The sequence below is a fragment of the Cyprinus carpio genome, chromosome A25 (genome assembly GCF_018340385.1).
Source record: "Cyprinus carpio isolate SPL01 chromosome A25, ASM1834038v1, whole genome shotgun sequence".
Lineage (NCBI taxonomy): Eukaryota > Metazoa > Chordata > Actinopteri > Cypriniformes > Cyprinidae > Cyprinus > Cyprinus carpio.
In genome coordinates this window covers 14,586,716-14,602,904 of record NC_056596.1, presented here as the reverse complement: position 1 = coordinate 14,602,904, position 16,189 = coordinate 14,586,716, and the positions used below count along the sequence as shown (strand labels likewise).

The 16,189-nt window shown below is 37.7% G+C and overlaps 2 protein-coding genes across 3 annotated transcripts; both read right to left on the bottom strand.

Annotated features, from left to right (window-relative positions):
• Positions 1-338: 338 nt before the first annotated feature.
• On the bottom strand, positions 339-4,726 carry LOC109090833 (dual specificity protein phosphatase MPK-4-like). 2 transcript variants are annotated; one of them, XM_019104678.2, is made up of 4 exons: positions 4,667-4,726; positions 3,504-3,590; positions 1,402-1,583; positions 340-1,311 (listed from the first exon to the last, which is right to left on the bottom strand). In XM_019104678.2, exons 1-4 carry the CDS (start codon positions 4,710-4,712, stop codon positions 439-441), a joined length of 1,188 nt encoding a protein of 395 aa, XP_018960223.2. In that variant the 5' UTR covers positions 4,713-4,726; the 3' UTR covers positions 340-438. The 2 variants fall into 2 exon arrangements, with proteins under 2 accessions (XP_018960221.2, XP_018960223.2); XM_019104676.2 differs by lacking the exon at positions 3,504-3,590 and having other exon boundaries at positions 339-1,311.
• A 1,598-nt stretch (positions 4,727-6,324) lies between these two features.
• LOC109090830 (synaptotagmin-1-like) lies at positions 6,325-13,408 on the bottom strand. Its single transcript, XM_019104674.2, has 8 exons — positions 12,952-13,408; positions 12,566-12,735; positions 11,200-11,295; positions 10,477-10,644; positions 10,152-10,319; positions 9,923-10,040; positions 9,225-9,358; positions 6,325-8,253 (listed from the first exon to the last, which is right to left on the bottom strand). The coding sequence occupies exons 1-8, from the start codon at positions 13,049-13,051 to the stop codon at positions 8,014-8,016; spliced, it is 1,194 nt and encodes a 397-aa protein (XP_018960219.1). The 5' UTR covers positions 13,052-13,408; the 3' UTR covers positions 6,325-8,013.
• Positions 13,409-16,189: the final 2,781 nt, after the last annotated feature.

The following is a 16,189-nucleotide window of genomic DNA, read 5'->3' as shown; positions in this document are numbered from 1 at the left end:
ATGGCCACTGAACAACTTCAGTAAATTTTCACAGTTAGCACTCACACCATGAAATCCAGCTCAGTTAAAACACAAAAAAAGCTGCCTTTCACTGTTCTGTTGGGAAGGGAAGGGAAGGGAAGGGAAGGGAAGGGAAGGGAAGGGAAGGGGAAGGGGAAGGGGAAGGGGAAAGGGGAAGGGGAAGGGGAAGGGGAAGGGGAAGGGGAGGGGAGGGGAGGGGAGGGGAGGGGAGGGGAGGGAAGGGGAGGGGAGGGGAGGGGAGGGAAGGGAAGGGAAGGGAAGGGGGGGAAGGGAAGGGAAGGGAAGGGAAGGGAAGGGAAGGGAAGGGAAGGGAAGGGAAGGGAAGGGAAGGGAAGGGAAGGGAAGGGAAGGGAAGGGAAGGGAAGGGAAGGGAAGGGAAGGGAAGGGAAGGGAAGGGGGGCCCCCCAAGGTTCGCTATCAGGTCCAAGCCACTTTGCGGGAGATGGCCTGTTTAAAGCACTCTGGATTCGTGTTCCCACCCGGTCTCAGAGCTCTTTCCAGACTTACCAGAACGTTTTGATGGGAATCTCGAATGTTTACAGGGTGTCTGGCTCGGAGCAGCTCGTAGGCAGCTATAAGCCTCATATTTTGTTTTACCATGAGGTACTGAATAATGCAAGTGGGGGCAAGGGAAAAACCATCACGACAATGCACTAACACTCGCTTCCTCTTCTCCGTGGAGGCATCGATGCACTCATTGATGTCCTCAAAGCAGCGGTGCTTGAGTGCCAGCCCTTCTTGGACAGTGTCCGGAAGGTCGGTCATGTCTACTTTGAGCCGAGACCAACTATGCTTTACACCCCTTGAACAAGTGCAAGGAATGACTCTCAAACAAGTCTCCCCGGGTAGGCTGCTCATGTCGATGATGCTGTCGATGTTATTACGGCACAACGTACGTCCACTATAAGCCGCGTTCAGGTTCCCCACATAAATGTAGTCTGTAACCTTGGATATGACCGGATCTGAGTACTGGAAGTGCTCAGGGATGCTCTGCTTGGGTTCTGGAGTCTCTGGGCCCGTTTTGGCACTGCCGGGACCGGCTCTGCGACTGTAGTTGTGCATTTTCTTGGATCCGGAGCGGGAAGGTGGATTGGAGTCGGACTCAGAGCTGCTGTTCCAAGGTGGGGAGAAGAGTGAAAAGCGACTAGAGGACTTGCTCTTGGTGAGGTGCTCCACCGGACTGGAGAGGCCAGAGCTGGAGGGGGTGGTGGAGCCAGAAGCACAAAAGAGAGACGCTCTTTCAAGGGAACCTGTACTGCTGGCTGCTCCGGCACTATGGGCCTGCTCCATCTGATGGAAAAAGTCACACATTACGATGGGGGTCTCGAACCAGACCTTCAACAAGTTACGAGCAAATGACTTGAAAGTACTTCCACCTACCTGAGCTTTGAGGTTGTTCTTCCATTCCTGGGTCTCCAGAGCTTTGAAGCGTCCACTGCTGTCAGAGGACACTGAGAGACACAGGGGCCGATGGGTCCTGGGGGGTAGCTGGGGTGTCAAGGCCATGGCAAGCGGCCGGGAGTCAGGCTGCTCGTTCCTATGCATCAGATCTGGACAGGAGCCTTAAAAAAACAAATCAGATGGACTGAGGTCAATGAACAAATCTCTTACCTCAAATCTTGTTAACCACACAGAAAAGTTCAAATACCAATTCAAAGTTTACTTTGTTTAATAACCTTGCAAGTATTCCTGTTCGGTGTAAAGGGGTCCATAGGGATGCATTAAAATATGCATCTTTAAAATTTGGTTCTGAGTAAACAAGATGATGATATAGATGGTTGGATAGATACAAGAAAAAGATCCAAACACAGTATGCAAAGAAAAGAGTTTAAAAAAAAAAAAACCTTCAACAATGCCAGAGTCACTAATCTAGATGCTTCCAGATCCCAGAGGGATGGGCAATTATTCTGAAACCAAATTCGAATCAGTGTTTATCAGTGCCCAATCATTTAAATTAGTGTTTGTTTCCTATTCTGCCCACTGGAAATTTACAAAGGCCACAAGGTTTAAGATGTTGTTACATCTGGGGACATAGTTCTCTCTCTCTCGCTCTCTCTTTCGCTCTTAGGTGACTCCGCCCTAATTGGATGTAAAAGACGCATCTCCTGATTTGTTCCTGGAAATCCAGCATATTTTTAAAAAGTGGAACGTAGGAGGCAAAAGGCAGAGAGCAGAGTTGTTGGCATTGTGTCTGTTGTGAATTAAATCGCGTTGTTACATAACATGCAACCTTTTTCTTTGTGTTGAGAATCTTGTTGGGTATATCCCCGATTACTTAGACCTTTATTATTTTATGTTAACTATTGTTTTGTTGTTTAAGCCATTTAGTTAATTTTCTTTTCTTTTCATTCCCGTTAGTTAAGTAGCTGTTTTTTGTTTTAGACAGGGAGTCAGGGAAGAATGCTGTCATTTGTTTCTTTTTCTATCACATAGGCTATTTAGAGTCCCTGGGTATAGATAGTGTTATGCTTTATTTTATTTTTTTTTTTTTGGCTTTGCCCAATTTTAACTGTGTCACTAGAAATGAGACTTAAAGAAAGAAAAAAGAAAAATAAACTAAATAGAAAAAAGAAAAATAAATAAAGGTAACAGCGGGTTTCAGATTTCTTTATGTTATCTTCCCTGACCCTAGACCAGGGTCATAATGTTCTTTTGATATGTTGATGATTGTGGGCATTATGAAATCTCCCAATGCAAAGCAAGAGTCCCGCTTTAGCTTTGTTCTTAAGTGCTCAACAGGCTAATAAGAAATTGCCCTTAAGTTTCTCCCTATAAGGCACCTGTCTGTTAGCGAATCTGTGTGATTCAATGAGGATGCTCATTAATGGAGCTGTGAGTTTGTTTGATACAGGAAAACACGACTCGGGCATTAATACACCCACATATCTCATTTCAGACAGCCATTCCATCGTTTTATTGTTCCGCCAATTGACTATGTGCATGTTTGCTAACACGACAGCGCTAAACAGCAATTCTGACCAAATCTGTCTGAAGATTCATTCAGCTGCGACTAGATTTGAAGTATCTGCATATTAGCTGGTGAAAAACAACAACCATTGTCAACAATGCTAAAATACATTCAGATTCAAGCAATACTGTATATTACAATAATGTCTTGTTTTAAAGAAATTTACATTTACAGTGTACCAGAGATTCTTGAATGTGAAATTGAAAATATGAAAATTCTCTGCACAAAATAATTGTAATTTTAAATGTTTTTTAATGAATTTTTAAATAAATTAAAATAAGATGTATTATTATTTCTATTTACTCTAAATCATTTTGCTAAATCAATTTAAGATTTTATTTCCAGAAGGGCTGAATACCTATGAAGATCATGCTAAAAATATTTTTAACAGAAATAAACTTTTGTTAGACAGTGACATACACCATATATAAATGTCACAAAACAGAAAGCGATATGTGATAGTGTCCTGAATAATCCAAAAAAAAAGGACATAAGCACATACTGTAGTACTTACCAGTGGCACATGCTGAACGAGAAATTAGCTGGAGCTGCAAACGATTGCTAATCTTGAGAGAGTTGAGCAGATATTTTGCAATCATGCCTGAATAAAATAGACCACAATACAAGGGAAAAAAAAGGGTCGTCTGAAACAGAATGAATCCAATAGCAGAAAAAAAAAAAAAAGATCTCATGAAATCAAAATTGAAGTTTTGTGGTTTATAGACCATGTCTGCACTACAAACATTCATCAAATCAAATGGGCTCAAAAAAAACACTGCTGTAGCATAAACCAAATGCTATTAATTAACTCATTTATTATTTTTATTAACAGACATGTTGGCATCCAGCCAGGGTATCACAAACAAAAAAAGTTACTTCAAGAGATGTAAAGTTTGATGTTTAGGAACATAGAAACACAGAAAATGCAAATATGCTGTACTAGTTTCTACACCATCTAACCAATAGATTTAGCAGAACATGTCATTTTACTGTAAATTGTGGGGTTAAGGAAGTAGAAAGTAATTAATAAATAATTTGCAATGAAGATCAATAGATCTACAAGACAATACATCTAGGTAACTTATACAGTAAAATACTGTCAAATGTTACTGTAGTTCCCAAAGATCCATGTGTGATGCGTCACACTTATTTAATTTATTTAAACAATTATTTTCATCACATTTATTTCATCAAAATTATTTCATTTAAATACTTACATTTGTCCTTATTTTGTAAACCGTTACCTACATTATGGTGTTTCGTGTAACATTTTATGTTGTTCAACTAAAGTCGGGCATTATTTTAGTATCACGCATGTTACCTGATGGTGTTTCATCATGCTTGTGGAAAGGTTTATGAAAACAGCACTTCTGATGATCTGTAATTCCTCATGTGGCCTTCTGTTTTACTTTTTGTTCATTATTATGGGGATTATCAATATATTCTAAGGTCAAAGCAGTTTTTAATAGTCCAAGAATGCTGGTATATTTACATTTTACAAATTAATTATATATTGTTGCACCTAAATGTCTAAAACTTTGTCACTATATTTGCTATTTTGCAGTTGCTTTTATATAAAAGTGTGCATTTTAAAATAAACATAACCAGATTTATTAAAGACATTTTAGAAAGGCACAATTCAGATTACTAAAAAGGCAGGTTTGAAGCAAATCTCACCATTTTGTTTGGACTGCTCTTTCTTATCCAGCTGATGAGGTTCCATGATGTTTCTGTTATGTTTTTTCTAGATTTTTCATGTTTTTCCATCTGTAAACAATTCAAATAACATTTTCAAAGCCGTTTATTTCTGTGTTTGCAGTGTGAGGCATGCATATGCTGGTCAGATGTGTGACTGCAGTGAAGGGACAGACAGACACCCCCGCACTCAAGCATTCCAGGACTTCAGTCTGCTTCACAAATATATATGGCGTGATTTCACGATCAAATGCTGCTTTCACGCTGCCGAGCGCAGGCATGATTACATAAACGGAAAAATCATCACTGCGTTAAATAAGCGTTCATGTCTCATTAGAGGTGTTTGTACAGCTCCATCCGCGTGGCTGTGCGGTTTCACTGCATGCACGCGACTCAAAACACCAGAGAGCAACGAACAGAACATACACATACAAGACATTTATAACATTTGTGAGCAGGAAATATATTAAGCATAAGATTGTTCAAACAAACCCCAGCCATTCATCTCTGCAGCGCTCAGCTGAATGAAGCTCACGTGGACAAACGACGTCACGGAAGCGACGAGCTGAGCTTCATGGGAAAAGTAGTTCATAAGTGTTGACGAAAGTGGGTAGTTGACAAATAACATCTTCTTGAATATAATTTAGCTTATTAATGTATATAGGTAAATGTACATTTAGTTGTAGTAAAGCAAATCTGCAGGACCGGACAGTTTTAGCAATGTGGTCTGAGAAAGTTAGCTGATCATCAATTATAACTCCAAGGTTTCAGGCTGTTTTTGAAGGAGATATGGTTGATGTGCCTAACTGGATGGTGAAATTGTGATGAAGTGATGGGCTTGTTGTAACCACAAGCAATTCTGTCTTGGCAAGGTTGAGTTGAAAGTGATGGTCCTTCATCCAGCAAGAAATGTCTGTTAGACAAGCTGAGATGCGAGCAGCTACCGATGGATCATCAGGATGGAATGAGAGGTAGAGTTGAGTGTAATCAGCATAGCAATGGTATGAAAAGCTATGTTTCTGAATGACAGAACCTAATGATGCCACGTAGACAGAGAAGAGAAGTGGTCCAAGAACTGAGCCCTGAGGCACCCTAGTAGTTATGTATATTATATATTATTATTATTTATATCTCTCAGATTATTATTATTATTATTAATTATTATTTATTTATATAGTAAATGTGGCCTAGAAATAGCCTGTTTAATTGTGACAACATGCCCCAGAACTAGGGAATGGTTTTGAATAGTTTTTGCAACCTTTACATGAACAAATTCATAGGCCTACTAATATTTACTGTAGTAAAATGTAGAACTACCTCTGTTTCTCTGTACAGTACTGAATGATTACCATATTAAGACACCATAATTTACAGGGTACTCCAACTTCACAGATACCGTAGTATAACCACAGTACCATGTAGTACCAACCCAGATAGCACACGTACATCTGCAAGACATCTGTTAAAGATCACTTCATCTGGAAAGCATCTGCTATGTACAAACATCTGATAGACATCTCAAAGATGTCAGTCTTAATCATAAATACATCTCGCATATGTAAATGCAGACGTCTCTGTGAGGGAAGATACTTTTTTGTTACTGACTCAGTGTCCTATTCCATGTGCAAAGCACTGTACAAAAGAAAGAAAACATCTTACCTTTTTGTATTTCTGTTACAGGTGCTGATGTCAGAAGGCTGAAACCACTTTTGACAGCTTGTTATCTGTGCTCAGGATAATCAGAGACAGGCTCAGGTTGCTGCAAGTATCCAGGAAACCACTCCAGATCCTGACATCATGTGCTGCTCTATAGCAACAAAACTACACCGGTAACTCCATTCAGCAGCAATATTTTACAGCAGGTTTCACAGCAATTGTTTAAATCAGAAATTGATTAGTAGCCTTATTGTAATTTGAGGCTTAGATGTCAACAAAGCCAATCAAATAAGTGCCTTGACAACGGACATGTCGCCTAAATGGATTTCCAGTGGCTGTTCAACAAACGTTGTAATAATGAGACCACTTGGTAGCAGACCCTCATAAACGCTGGATGAAATGTGGCCTAACACCAGTGGGTGGTATAAGGCTTTATTTAAATAACAAAGTGTCAGACTGTGCTCCTCCACTATTCAGTTGCTTACAAGATCTGAATTACTTATGACCTGGTTCTCTCATCTGCTCAAGTCTGCCACAAACACAAACTCTGTTATTCCCACCAGTTTCAGAGGTGTGGTCTCCCGACCACAAAGAACAAGATTTCAATTAGAGACGTGAGACATGCAAATGAGAAGATGTGTTTTATAAAGGTACTTAGGACTGAATCATTCATAACTGGATTACCTTGTATGGCTGTATTGTAGCCGAAGTGTGTACATGCGATGTCAGTTTTTGCAGAACCCAATCAAAAACACACCCACAAACAATTCTGAGCAATTAATGAATTGAATTTCATGATATATCAGCATTTAGCTTTGCATCACAGGAATAAATTGCATTTTAAAATATATTAAAATATAAAGCAGCTATTTTAAATTGAAATAATAATATTTCACAATAGTACTGTTTTTACATCCAGTAACTGCAGCGTGGATGTATCCTGCACAGCATGGTAAGCTAGCAGGAATATTCCCTTTGATCGGAGATGAAAGCTGCACTCTAGTAGTAAAGAGACTCTAAAGGTCATGTCAACAGTGTTTACTATCTCTGCTGATCATAAACCTGCTGTGCGTCTGCTTTTGTGATGGTTAATGGAAATGGAGATCGCTGCAAATCAGCTGTAAGTGGTCTATATTGTTCTTTTCTATGGAGCCATTTTCACTTGGAGTGGCTCAGGCTGTGAAAGAAAATACATAAAAGAATCTTACATAAGTGATGGTAATGTTTTTGAAAGAAGTGTCTTATGGAGCCAGAATGATCTCAGTAATAATTTACGCAAAAGACGCGATGCACACATGCGTAACCCAGTTCACATGCATGAGAAATAATTCATGTGCACCAGAAAAATACATATATTCACAAAAACCAATTCATGTGCACAAAATAAGAATAAATATATATTCATAAAATACATTTCACAAATGCAAAACACAATTCACAGATGTACAACTGTGTATACAATTTTTTTTTTTTTTTTGACGTGCTAATAGCTACAAATGATGTAGACGACAACATGGTAGAGAGTAATGAAATGTTTATGTATTGTTATAAATAAACGAAAAAGAATGGCAAGAAATCAGATATATTCTTATTGGTCTATACTTATATTACTTCAGTGTAACTTATTGAAATTCTTGTGGACATTGTTACAAAGAAATGTGAATGGAGGTTTTTCAGAAGGTTTTGTTTGTGAAGGGGATCTTGAGCGTGTGTTTCAAGGCCAGCGTTGTGTCCACCTGTTCAGAGGAGAGTAACGTGTGCCACTGAGCCACAGGCTTGCGTGGGTTGGACAGCATATCCGCCCAATGACGCAGCTGGTTTCCTGTAGCATCACAGCTCAGATAGATTTTGCCGATCGCATCATTTCTGCTCATTTTGTCATGATCCCACACAGAGATGACCAGCTGGACTTTCTGTATTGAGGGATAATGAGCAAAACAAACAGTTATACACATTTTAAGTTACTTGATGAGGTTGAAATCATATAAGAATGATATTCCGACATTACAACCATATTTTTTTCCTCACAGACACAAATCAAACCAACAAAAACCACTCAATCTAATAGGTGAAATTGTGATAAAATAATGGGTTTGCTGGAACCACAAGCAGTTCTGTCTTGGCAAGGTTGAGTTGAAGGTGATGGTCCTTCATCCAGCAATAAATGTCTATTAGACATGCTAAGATGCGAGCAGCTACCGTCGGATCATCAGGATGGAATGAGAGGTAGAGTTGAGTGTCATCAGCATAGCAGTGATATGAAAAGCTATATGTTTCTGAATGACAGAACCTAATGATGCCATGTAGACAGAGAAGAGAAGTGGTCCCAGAACTGAGCCCTGAGGCACCCCAGTAGTTAGATGTATATTATATATTATTATTATTTATAACTTAATTATAATATATATTATATATTATTATTATTAATATTAATTATTATATATTTATATAGTAAATGAGGCCTAGAAATAGCCTGTTTAATTGTAACAACATGCCCCAGTACTAGGGAATATTTTTGAATAGTTTTTGCAACCTTTACATGAACAAATTCATAGGCCTACTAATATTTACTGTAGTAAAATGTAGAACTGCCTCTGTTTCTCTGTACAGTACTGAATGATTACCATATTAACACACCATAATTTACAGGGTACTTCAACTTCACAGGTTGAAATCATATAAGAATGATATTCTGAAACTACAACCATATTTTTTTTCCTCACAGACACAAATCAAACCAACGAAAACCACTCAATCTAATAGAGAAATGTACTTCTGAGGATAAACATCACAATGGCTCCGGAAGATCACAGCAAATGTTGTCAATTTATTTGCCATTGGACGCTTAATTCATCTTAGCAAACAGTTTCTAGGCTTCACTCACCTGAATCTGTTCAAATGACACTTCAAAAGTGAAAGATTCATTGAAGTATGGATTCAGCGTCTGCTTCTTCACTGATGTTTTCTTCTTCTTCCACTTTTTCTTATCCAGAATCAGTTGAACTTTCACATAAGGGTCTACAGAACAAAAACAGAACTACTGTATGAATCCATTTATAAGCTAAACACACTCTCTATAGCTACTTCAAATAATGGCTAAAAACACTTTGGAATTGGAATAACACATGAACATGGAAATTTTTTGCCTTTAGTGGCATTTCTACTAAATCAAATACTTCCATGCTTCACAACACTTTCGAAGTGAAATGTCCAGTAAGTGGCGCTAAAAGCACATTCGGTTGCATCTAAAACAGATGTACTTGTATTTGGCAATGTTTTGCCACCTTATTTTGCTTCTACAAGTCTGTGAACTCTTTTATCGTAACTCATGTATGTTTCACGGGGCTCGTACCCGAGCTTTTCATCACAAATACAGTGCTGTACCAGGTGAGCTACCAAGCAAGTTTACTATTGTTAGAAAAGTTGTAAATGTATTTGTACGTTTTGCAAAACTGTAGGTAGAGGCACATTTTTCCTGTGAGCCAATGTTAGCATTTCTAGTGTTTGAGAAGTTTTGTTTCTGTCAGTAGTGATTGCAGACTACACTTTAGAGGATGTAGGATATTTTAGTAAGTATGTCACCTGAAGAACCACCCTGGTCCATCCTCTTCAGGTTCTTGGCTTCCAGTATGATCACAGTGAGTTTACTGCTAGCCGGGACATAACGAAGAGAAAAGCAGATCTCTCCCAGATGTTCTTGCTGGAATGTGGACACAGTATGTTAGGGGCAAAATAACTTTTTGGGACTTCCAGTTGATTTCCAGTTTTTCGAGAATGACACTTTGCACTGCATATAGATACTGAACTGAACCTCATGTTTGGAAGCTTCGCTCAGATCTCTCCACTCCTCAATTACATGATTCCAGTCCACTGTGGACAGATTCAGTCTGATCTCACCGATGATGTCGTGTTTGGAGAATCTGTTAAAGTCATAGACTTGCATCACCAGTATCGACTCAGTCAACTCCTTCTGAGGGATCTGCAAGCAATGAAGACAACACATCAACAGCTCCACTTTAATGAGTTTGATTTTGACCTCATCAGGTCATTGTTTGAGCTGACAACAGATTCATGTTTCCTAACATGAATCTATTTCCCCTATGATAATGAATGATTTCATATGCTGCATGGTTTACCTGATATTTGAAATTTTCATTGAACACTGGGTTTAGGGTTTTCCTGAAGACTTTCGTCTCATATGTTTTGAACTTGCTGGGAAGGATGTAGACTTTCACATAAGGGTCAGATGTCCCTCCTGAGTCCATCGCTTTCAAAGCAGCAGCTTCTTTTATCCCTACAGTCAGCTGATGAGAAATATGGTACAGTACATATAAGATTATGATCTTAAAAACAGTTTTAATCTAAAAGCATATTCTTAAAGTCCATATTTACTTTGTCAGTGTACAATACTAGTCTTGTGCAGAAGAATTCATCCATGAAAATTAATCCACAATAATAATTTTGAAAGTATATCAGTAATTTTTAGTCAAATTATGTATGCTTCTTCCCCCTGGACTTTAAATAAAACATGCACCTTAAGTTAATTGATAGAATGTCTTGAACTGCCAGAGAAAATGAATCTAGACAAATAATGATGACTTTGGTGAAGAAGATGAAATGTAAGGTAATTCTGACCTGTTTGATAATTTTGATCACTACTTAGTTTCTGTAATTCAATTACATAGTTTCAATGATTTTGCTATTATTCTTAAAGTACAAACTTGCTTTATAACATTGAGGACATTTTGGAATGAACAGAGATGTATATGAAGTAGGTGGATGGAAGTTAGGAATAATTAGTATGTACTTCCTGCCAGTTGAGGGCACTGCTGTAAAATCAGTGAAAGAGATATAGTGACCTCTGATCTGGATGTGTTGAACTCCAGTGAGTACTGCAGTTTTCCTCTCTGCTGGTCAGCTGATCCATACTCTGCACCCTCTGTCTCAGGCTGGACCTGTCAGTACATCCAGTATCCCATTAGTGAACATCTGATTTCCACAGCTTAGGAAACCTAAAGGAATAGTTCACCCAAAAATTAAAATCTGCTGAAAATGTACTCAACCTCAGGGCATACAAGATGTAGATTAGTTAGAAATTTAGCATCACATCACTTGCTCACCAGTGGATGCTCTGCAGTGAATGGGTGCCGTCAGAATGAGAGTCCAAACAGCTGATAAAAACATCACAATAATCCACAAGTAAAGCTGTGCGTTTGTAAGAAACAAATCCATCATCAACTCATTTTTAACTCCAAACCATTGCTTCTGGCTAAAATACGAGTCCTCTATCCATAATATTGCTTTCTGCAGTGAAAAGGTTCTTTAGTCTAAATTAGGAGAGAAATATGCACAGATCAAGCACCATTCACAAGCCAGAACAGTCCAAAATATGTGGGTGGATTTTGATATGAGAGACAACAAATGTACTTTTTTTTTTTATTATTGGATGAAGCGTTATTATGAATTATGGACTTGTATTTTAGCCAGAAGCAACTTTTTAAAGTTAAACCACCTTAATGATGGATTTGTTTCTTATAAACACACAGATTTTCTCATCACCAGATGTTAATTGATGGACTGGACTGGAGTGGATTACTTGTGGATTATTGTGATGTTTTTATCAGCTGTTTGGACTCTCATTCTGACGGTACCCATTCACTGCAGAGGATCCACTGGTGAGCAAGTGATGTAATGCTACATTTCTCCAAATCTGTTCCCATGAAGAAAAACTTAAATACACCTTGAATGAGTAAATGTTCACCAAATTTAAATTTTTGGATGAGCTATTCCTTTAAAGGACCATGTCAACAATGGCAGCCAATGGTGTAAGTTTGGAGACGGGCCTTGGATGTTTTTCAACCAATAGCAGATGATGAGAGCGTTTGAGGAGTTTTTATTTTGCCACACTAGTGCAGACTTTAAAATCTCTTAGAAGAAAAAAAGACATAGTCACAAATGAGTTAATTATTGATATACTGCAAGATTATAGGGCAATAAAAGCAATGTTAAAAGCATTGAAGTATTTGATGAGAAATGTTTAAGTTACTATCTTGGATTTTCAAAGACTTGTTTCTTGGATTTTATGTTGAGATCTCTTTTAAAAACCTAGTGGACACCCATGTGAGATTAAGTGAGAAGTTTCCATTTGCTCTTCATTTGGTCCGTTTTTTTCTGACTAAGAACAATTTAACCAGCATTCACAAGCATGGATGACCCATCTCTCACCAGTGCTGCGGTTGTAGTTCCTGAGATCCCTTTCATACTGATCTTCTGGTCCAGCTTCTTCTTCCTCTTCCTTTTCCCTTTGCAGCAGCATTTTACACAGCAGCATATCACAAAGATAAGAATGACCAGGATGATGGCAGCAAATATAGCATAGATGGCCCATCTTGGCACTGTAGTGGCAAAAACAACAATATTCCATCACACATCACAGCAGCGTTCCAGTGTAGCACCATGACACGCATCTGAAGGACCAAGGCCAGGAGTCTTAAGGCAAGTTAAAGTTGTAACAAGTGAAAATTGAGTAGAAAGAAATGTGCGCAAGGGGCGAAACTAGATCGGTGCATGTGGAGCAGGTGCTGAAATGAGGATTCATATGATATACTCACAAGGAATCCTGTCCAGCAAAGAGGGCAGGAAGCCTGGAGCAGCTGTTGTGGTGTTGGTGTGAAGTGTTTTAGTTGGTTTTAATGTTGGTCTTGGAGTCATGGTGAAATGGATGGGGCCAGTGGGTCACTGGAAATATACATACAAAAGATAGTTAGCGGCTTGCAAGTTATGGTTGAGATAGTAACCTTGTTTTGTGACGGCCCCTACTGGTTAGAATGGTTGTGCAACACTTTAGTCGGCCTGAAGGGAACAGTTTACTAAAAACTGTAGGAATAGTTGACCCAAAAATGGAAATTCTGTCAGTATGTCACTTGGTAAATATAATTAGGAGTCCGTAATGTGAAGTCATACATTCTATAAACATTCTGCTAAACATCTCCTATTGTGTTCCACTGAAAAACTGAGGATGAACAAATGATGGCTGAGTTTTAATTTTTGAGCAAACTATCCCTAATGAAGGCCATTTCTGTTATGGAATAAAAAAAAATAACTTAATTGTGGTTTTTGTTTTTATCTCAAAATTCATATTTTTTTCTCAGAATTGCAAGATATAAGTGAATTGAGATCAGAAGAAAGTCTGAATTGTGAGATAAAAAGTTGCAATTACCTTTTTATTTTTAATTCTGTGGTGAAAACAAACAAAAGTAAAATAAAATAGCAAGAATTGCAAGATGTAACTTTAGAATTCTGAGAAAAAAAGTCAGAATTATGAGATTTAAACTCACAATTGTGAGATGCAAATTTGGAATTGTGAATAAAAATCCATAATTTTATATCTAGCAAATTCTGATTTTATATAAAAAGTCTGAGGTTCCATAATTTATCCTTTTAATAAAGTAAAATTTAGAGACAAATCAAAACAAGTAAATACAACTGAAAAAAAAAAAAGGTTTAGATAAAAGTTAAAAGTCTACCGCATTAAACTCTCGGTTGCATGACTAAGAGAGAATGTCGTCACCACCAATGTTAAACATGTGTTGACAGCCACCTGCAGTCCATTAAAACTGGGTGTGCTTAAAGTGTACAGATAACATTCTTTTTCAGTGAAACAGTCATAAAAATGGAACAGTGCTGCCTTGAGAATACAGTCAAAACATTTGCTGTCGTTCCAACATTCAACATTTTCACAAACAAGACTGTTGCAATGCAACAGTAAAGTACTTAAATAGTCCAAGTCCCAGTTCCGAGAGAGAGAGAGAGAAAAAAAAAAAATTAAATAGTGCAGAACAATAATAAAATACACGATTATGCCTGAAAATTTTGCCTTAAAACAAAACTAATCTAATGGAACTATAATCGAAAGCGGCACAAAATAGCTACAAACTGAGTATAAAAACACATTTTCATGAAAAAAGTGAACCTTAATATAAAAACAGAGCATTACAGTGGCACTTACTGTTGCTACATTAGATCTTTTGGGATAGTGCCTTCTCAGTCGTAGTTTAAAACATAAAGAATAATGTTCTGAATAGTATGAACATGTTCCTAAACCATTGACTGTATGCAGAGCCACAGAGAGGGGAAGGAAGTCACTGCCCACTGCAGAAACTGCTTCAGCTCAGGAAAGAGCCATTAGAAGGTGCCATCTGAGGCTTTAATCGTTCAGTAAAACAGGAGTCTGTTGTTTATCTCAGTTCCATTCATACACTTCAATATTTTCAACATCCAGCTTTATGCCTTTGAAGAGTAGCTGCCTAAACGTTTTATGACATTTTAAATCTTTTTATGAAAATATGAATGAGACAGAGAGACACTCTACAAAAGAAAGAGAGGGATAAAGATGAAGAGATGAACATTAAAAATCACAAAAAGACAAAAGGAAAGAAGTGCAGATTTACACACACTATAGTATCATATCATCCATCTACCAAACTGCTTGACCTATGTAGGGTCGCAGGGATAAATAGTGCAAAGTGATAACAAAATACACTATTATATGTCTAAAAATTATATAAACAAAACTAATTTTCAAGTACAATGAGATTATAATTGAAAGTGACACAGAAACTTAGCATAGTCAAATTTATGACAAGTAAGTGTACATCAACATAAAAAGTGTCATGTTGATAATGTCAGATAACATTCAAGGCAAAACATGGTCAGGTCAAATTGAATGAATCATTTTTGGTCCCAAATTTTTACTGGTAGTCCACTATATGAAGAATTTTTGGGTATAATATGTCATAGTTTTGACTTTGTTTTGCTATCCTCACTTACATAAATGAACTATAGTGTCCTGCACCCACTAGTTAAAAATATCAAAAATTATATCTGGTGTCTGAATAATGTTTTGACTCCACTTTTAACAGCCCAGTATTAGATATGATACGTTATATCTTGTTCATTTTGCTAAATCTCATCCAGTATAACAATTTCCCCTAACACAGCACTATACTCAACACTCAACTAGAACTTGCTGGATCCAGCTGAAACCTGTCTAGAAAGGGCATTAAACTACACAATAACTCAACTTGCCTTTTTTACCCTCCACTCCCAGGTCCAGCTGTTGTCTTGTCCAGTTCTGCAGTATTAAACAGTTAAGTCATTGTCTTGTGCTGGAATCCAAAAATAGTTGGAAACAAAGACTAGGCCACTTAGACAGCTCTCCACAAAGTGTTCCTTCAGTATAGAAAGAAATGTTGCCACACCTCAATAATACACAAAACTTCCTATGCATATGCCTTTACAGGACTAGGTTAACACCTCATGCGAAACTCAACTGGTATGTAGAAACACAAACAGTCAGATACTAGATATTCAAATACTTTCTTAAGGAAGAGCTAAATATCACAGTTGATTAAGTGCTGATAGAAGTCAATGCATGCACAGCTTCCTTCTTGCTCTTGAAATACTGTATGTTCTGCTGTGAAAACATACAAACATGACTGGAAATTACAACAGAAACCAGTCTTGCCACACTACTGTTTGAATATTAATGGTAACCTGATACTGAAGAAAATGTATTTATTTATCATTATAATGTCTAACATCATTTATTTGTTTAAATCCTTGTTCAGTAATGTAGAACATTTTATATAATCCAACTATATCTAGGCTGAGTAATTAAATAACCTTTTGTTAATTCACTGTTTATCTCCAGATTAAATTAAACCAATAGTTCACCCAAAAGTGATCGTATTTTTACTTGTTACCTCCCGTATCAAGTATAACAGATCTGCCTCCATTGAGAACAATCACGGCTGCCACATTGAACAGTCGTTCCAAACCAAAGTGCTA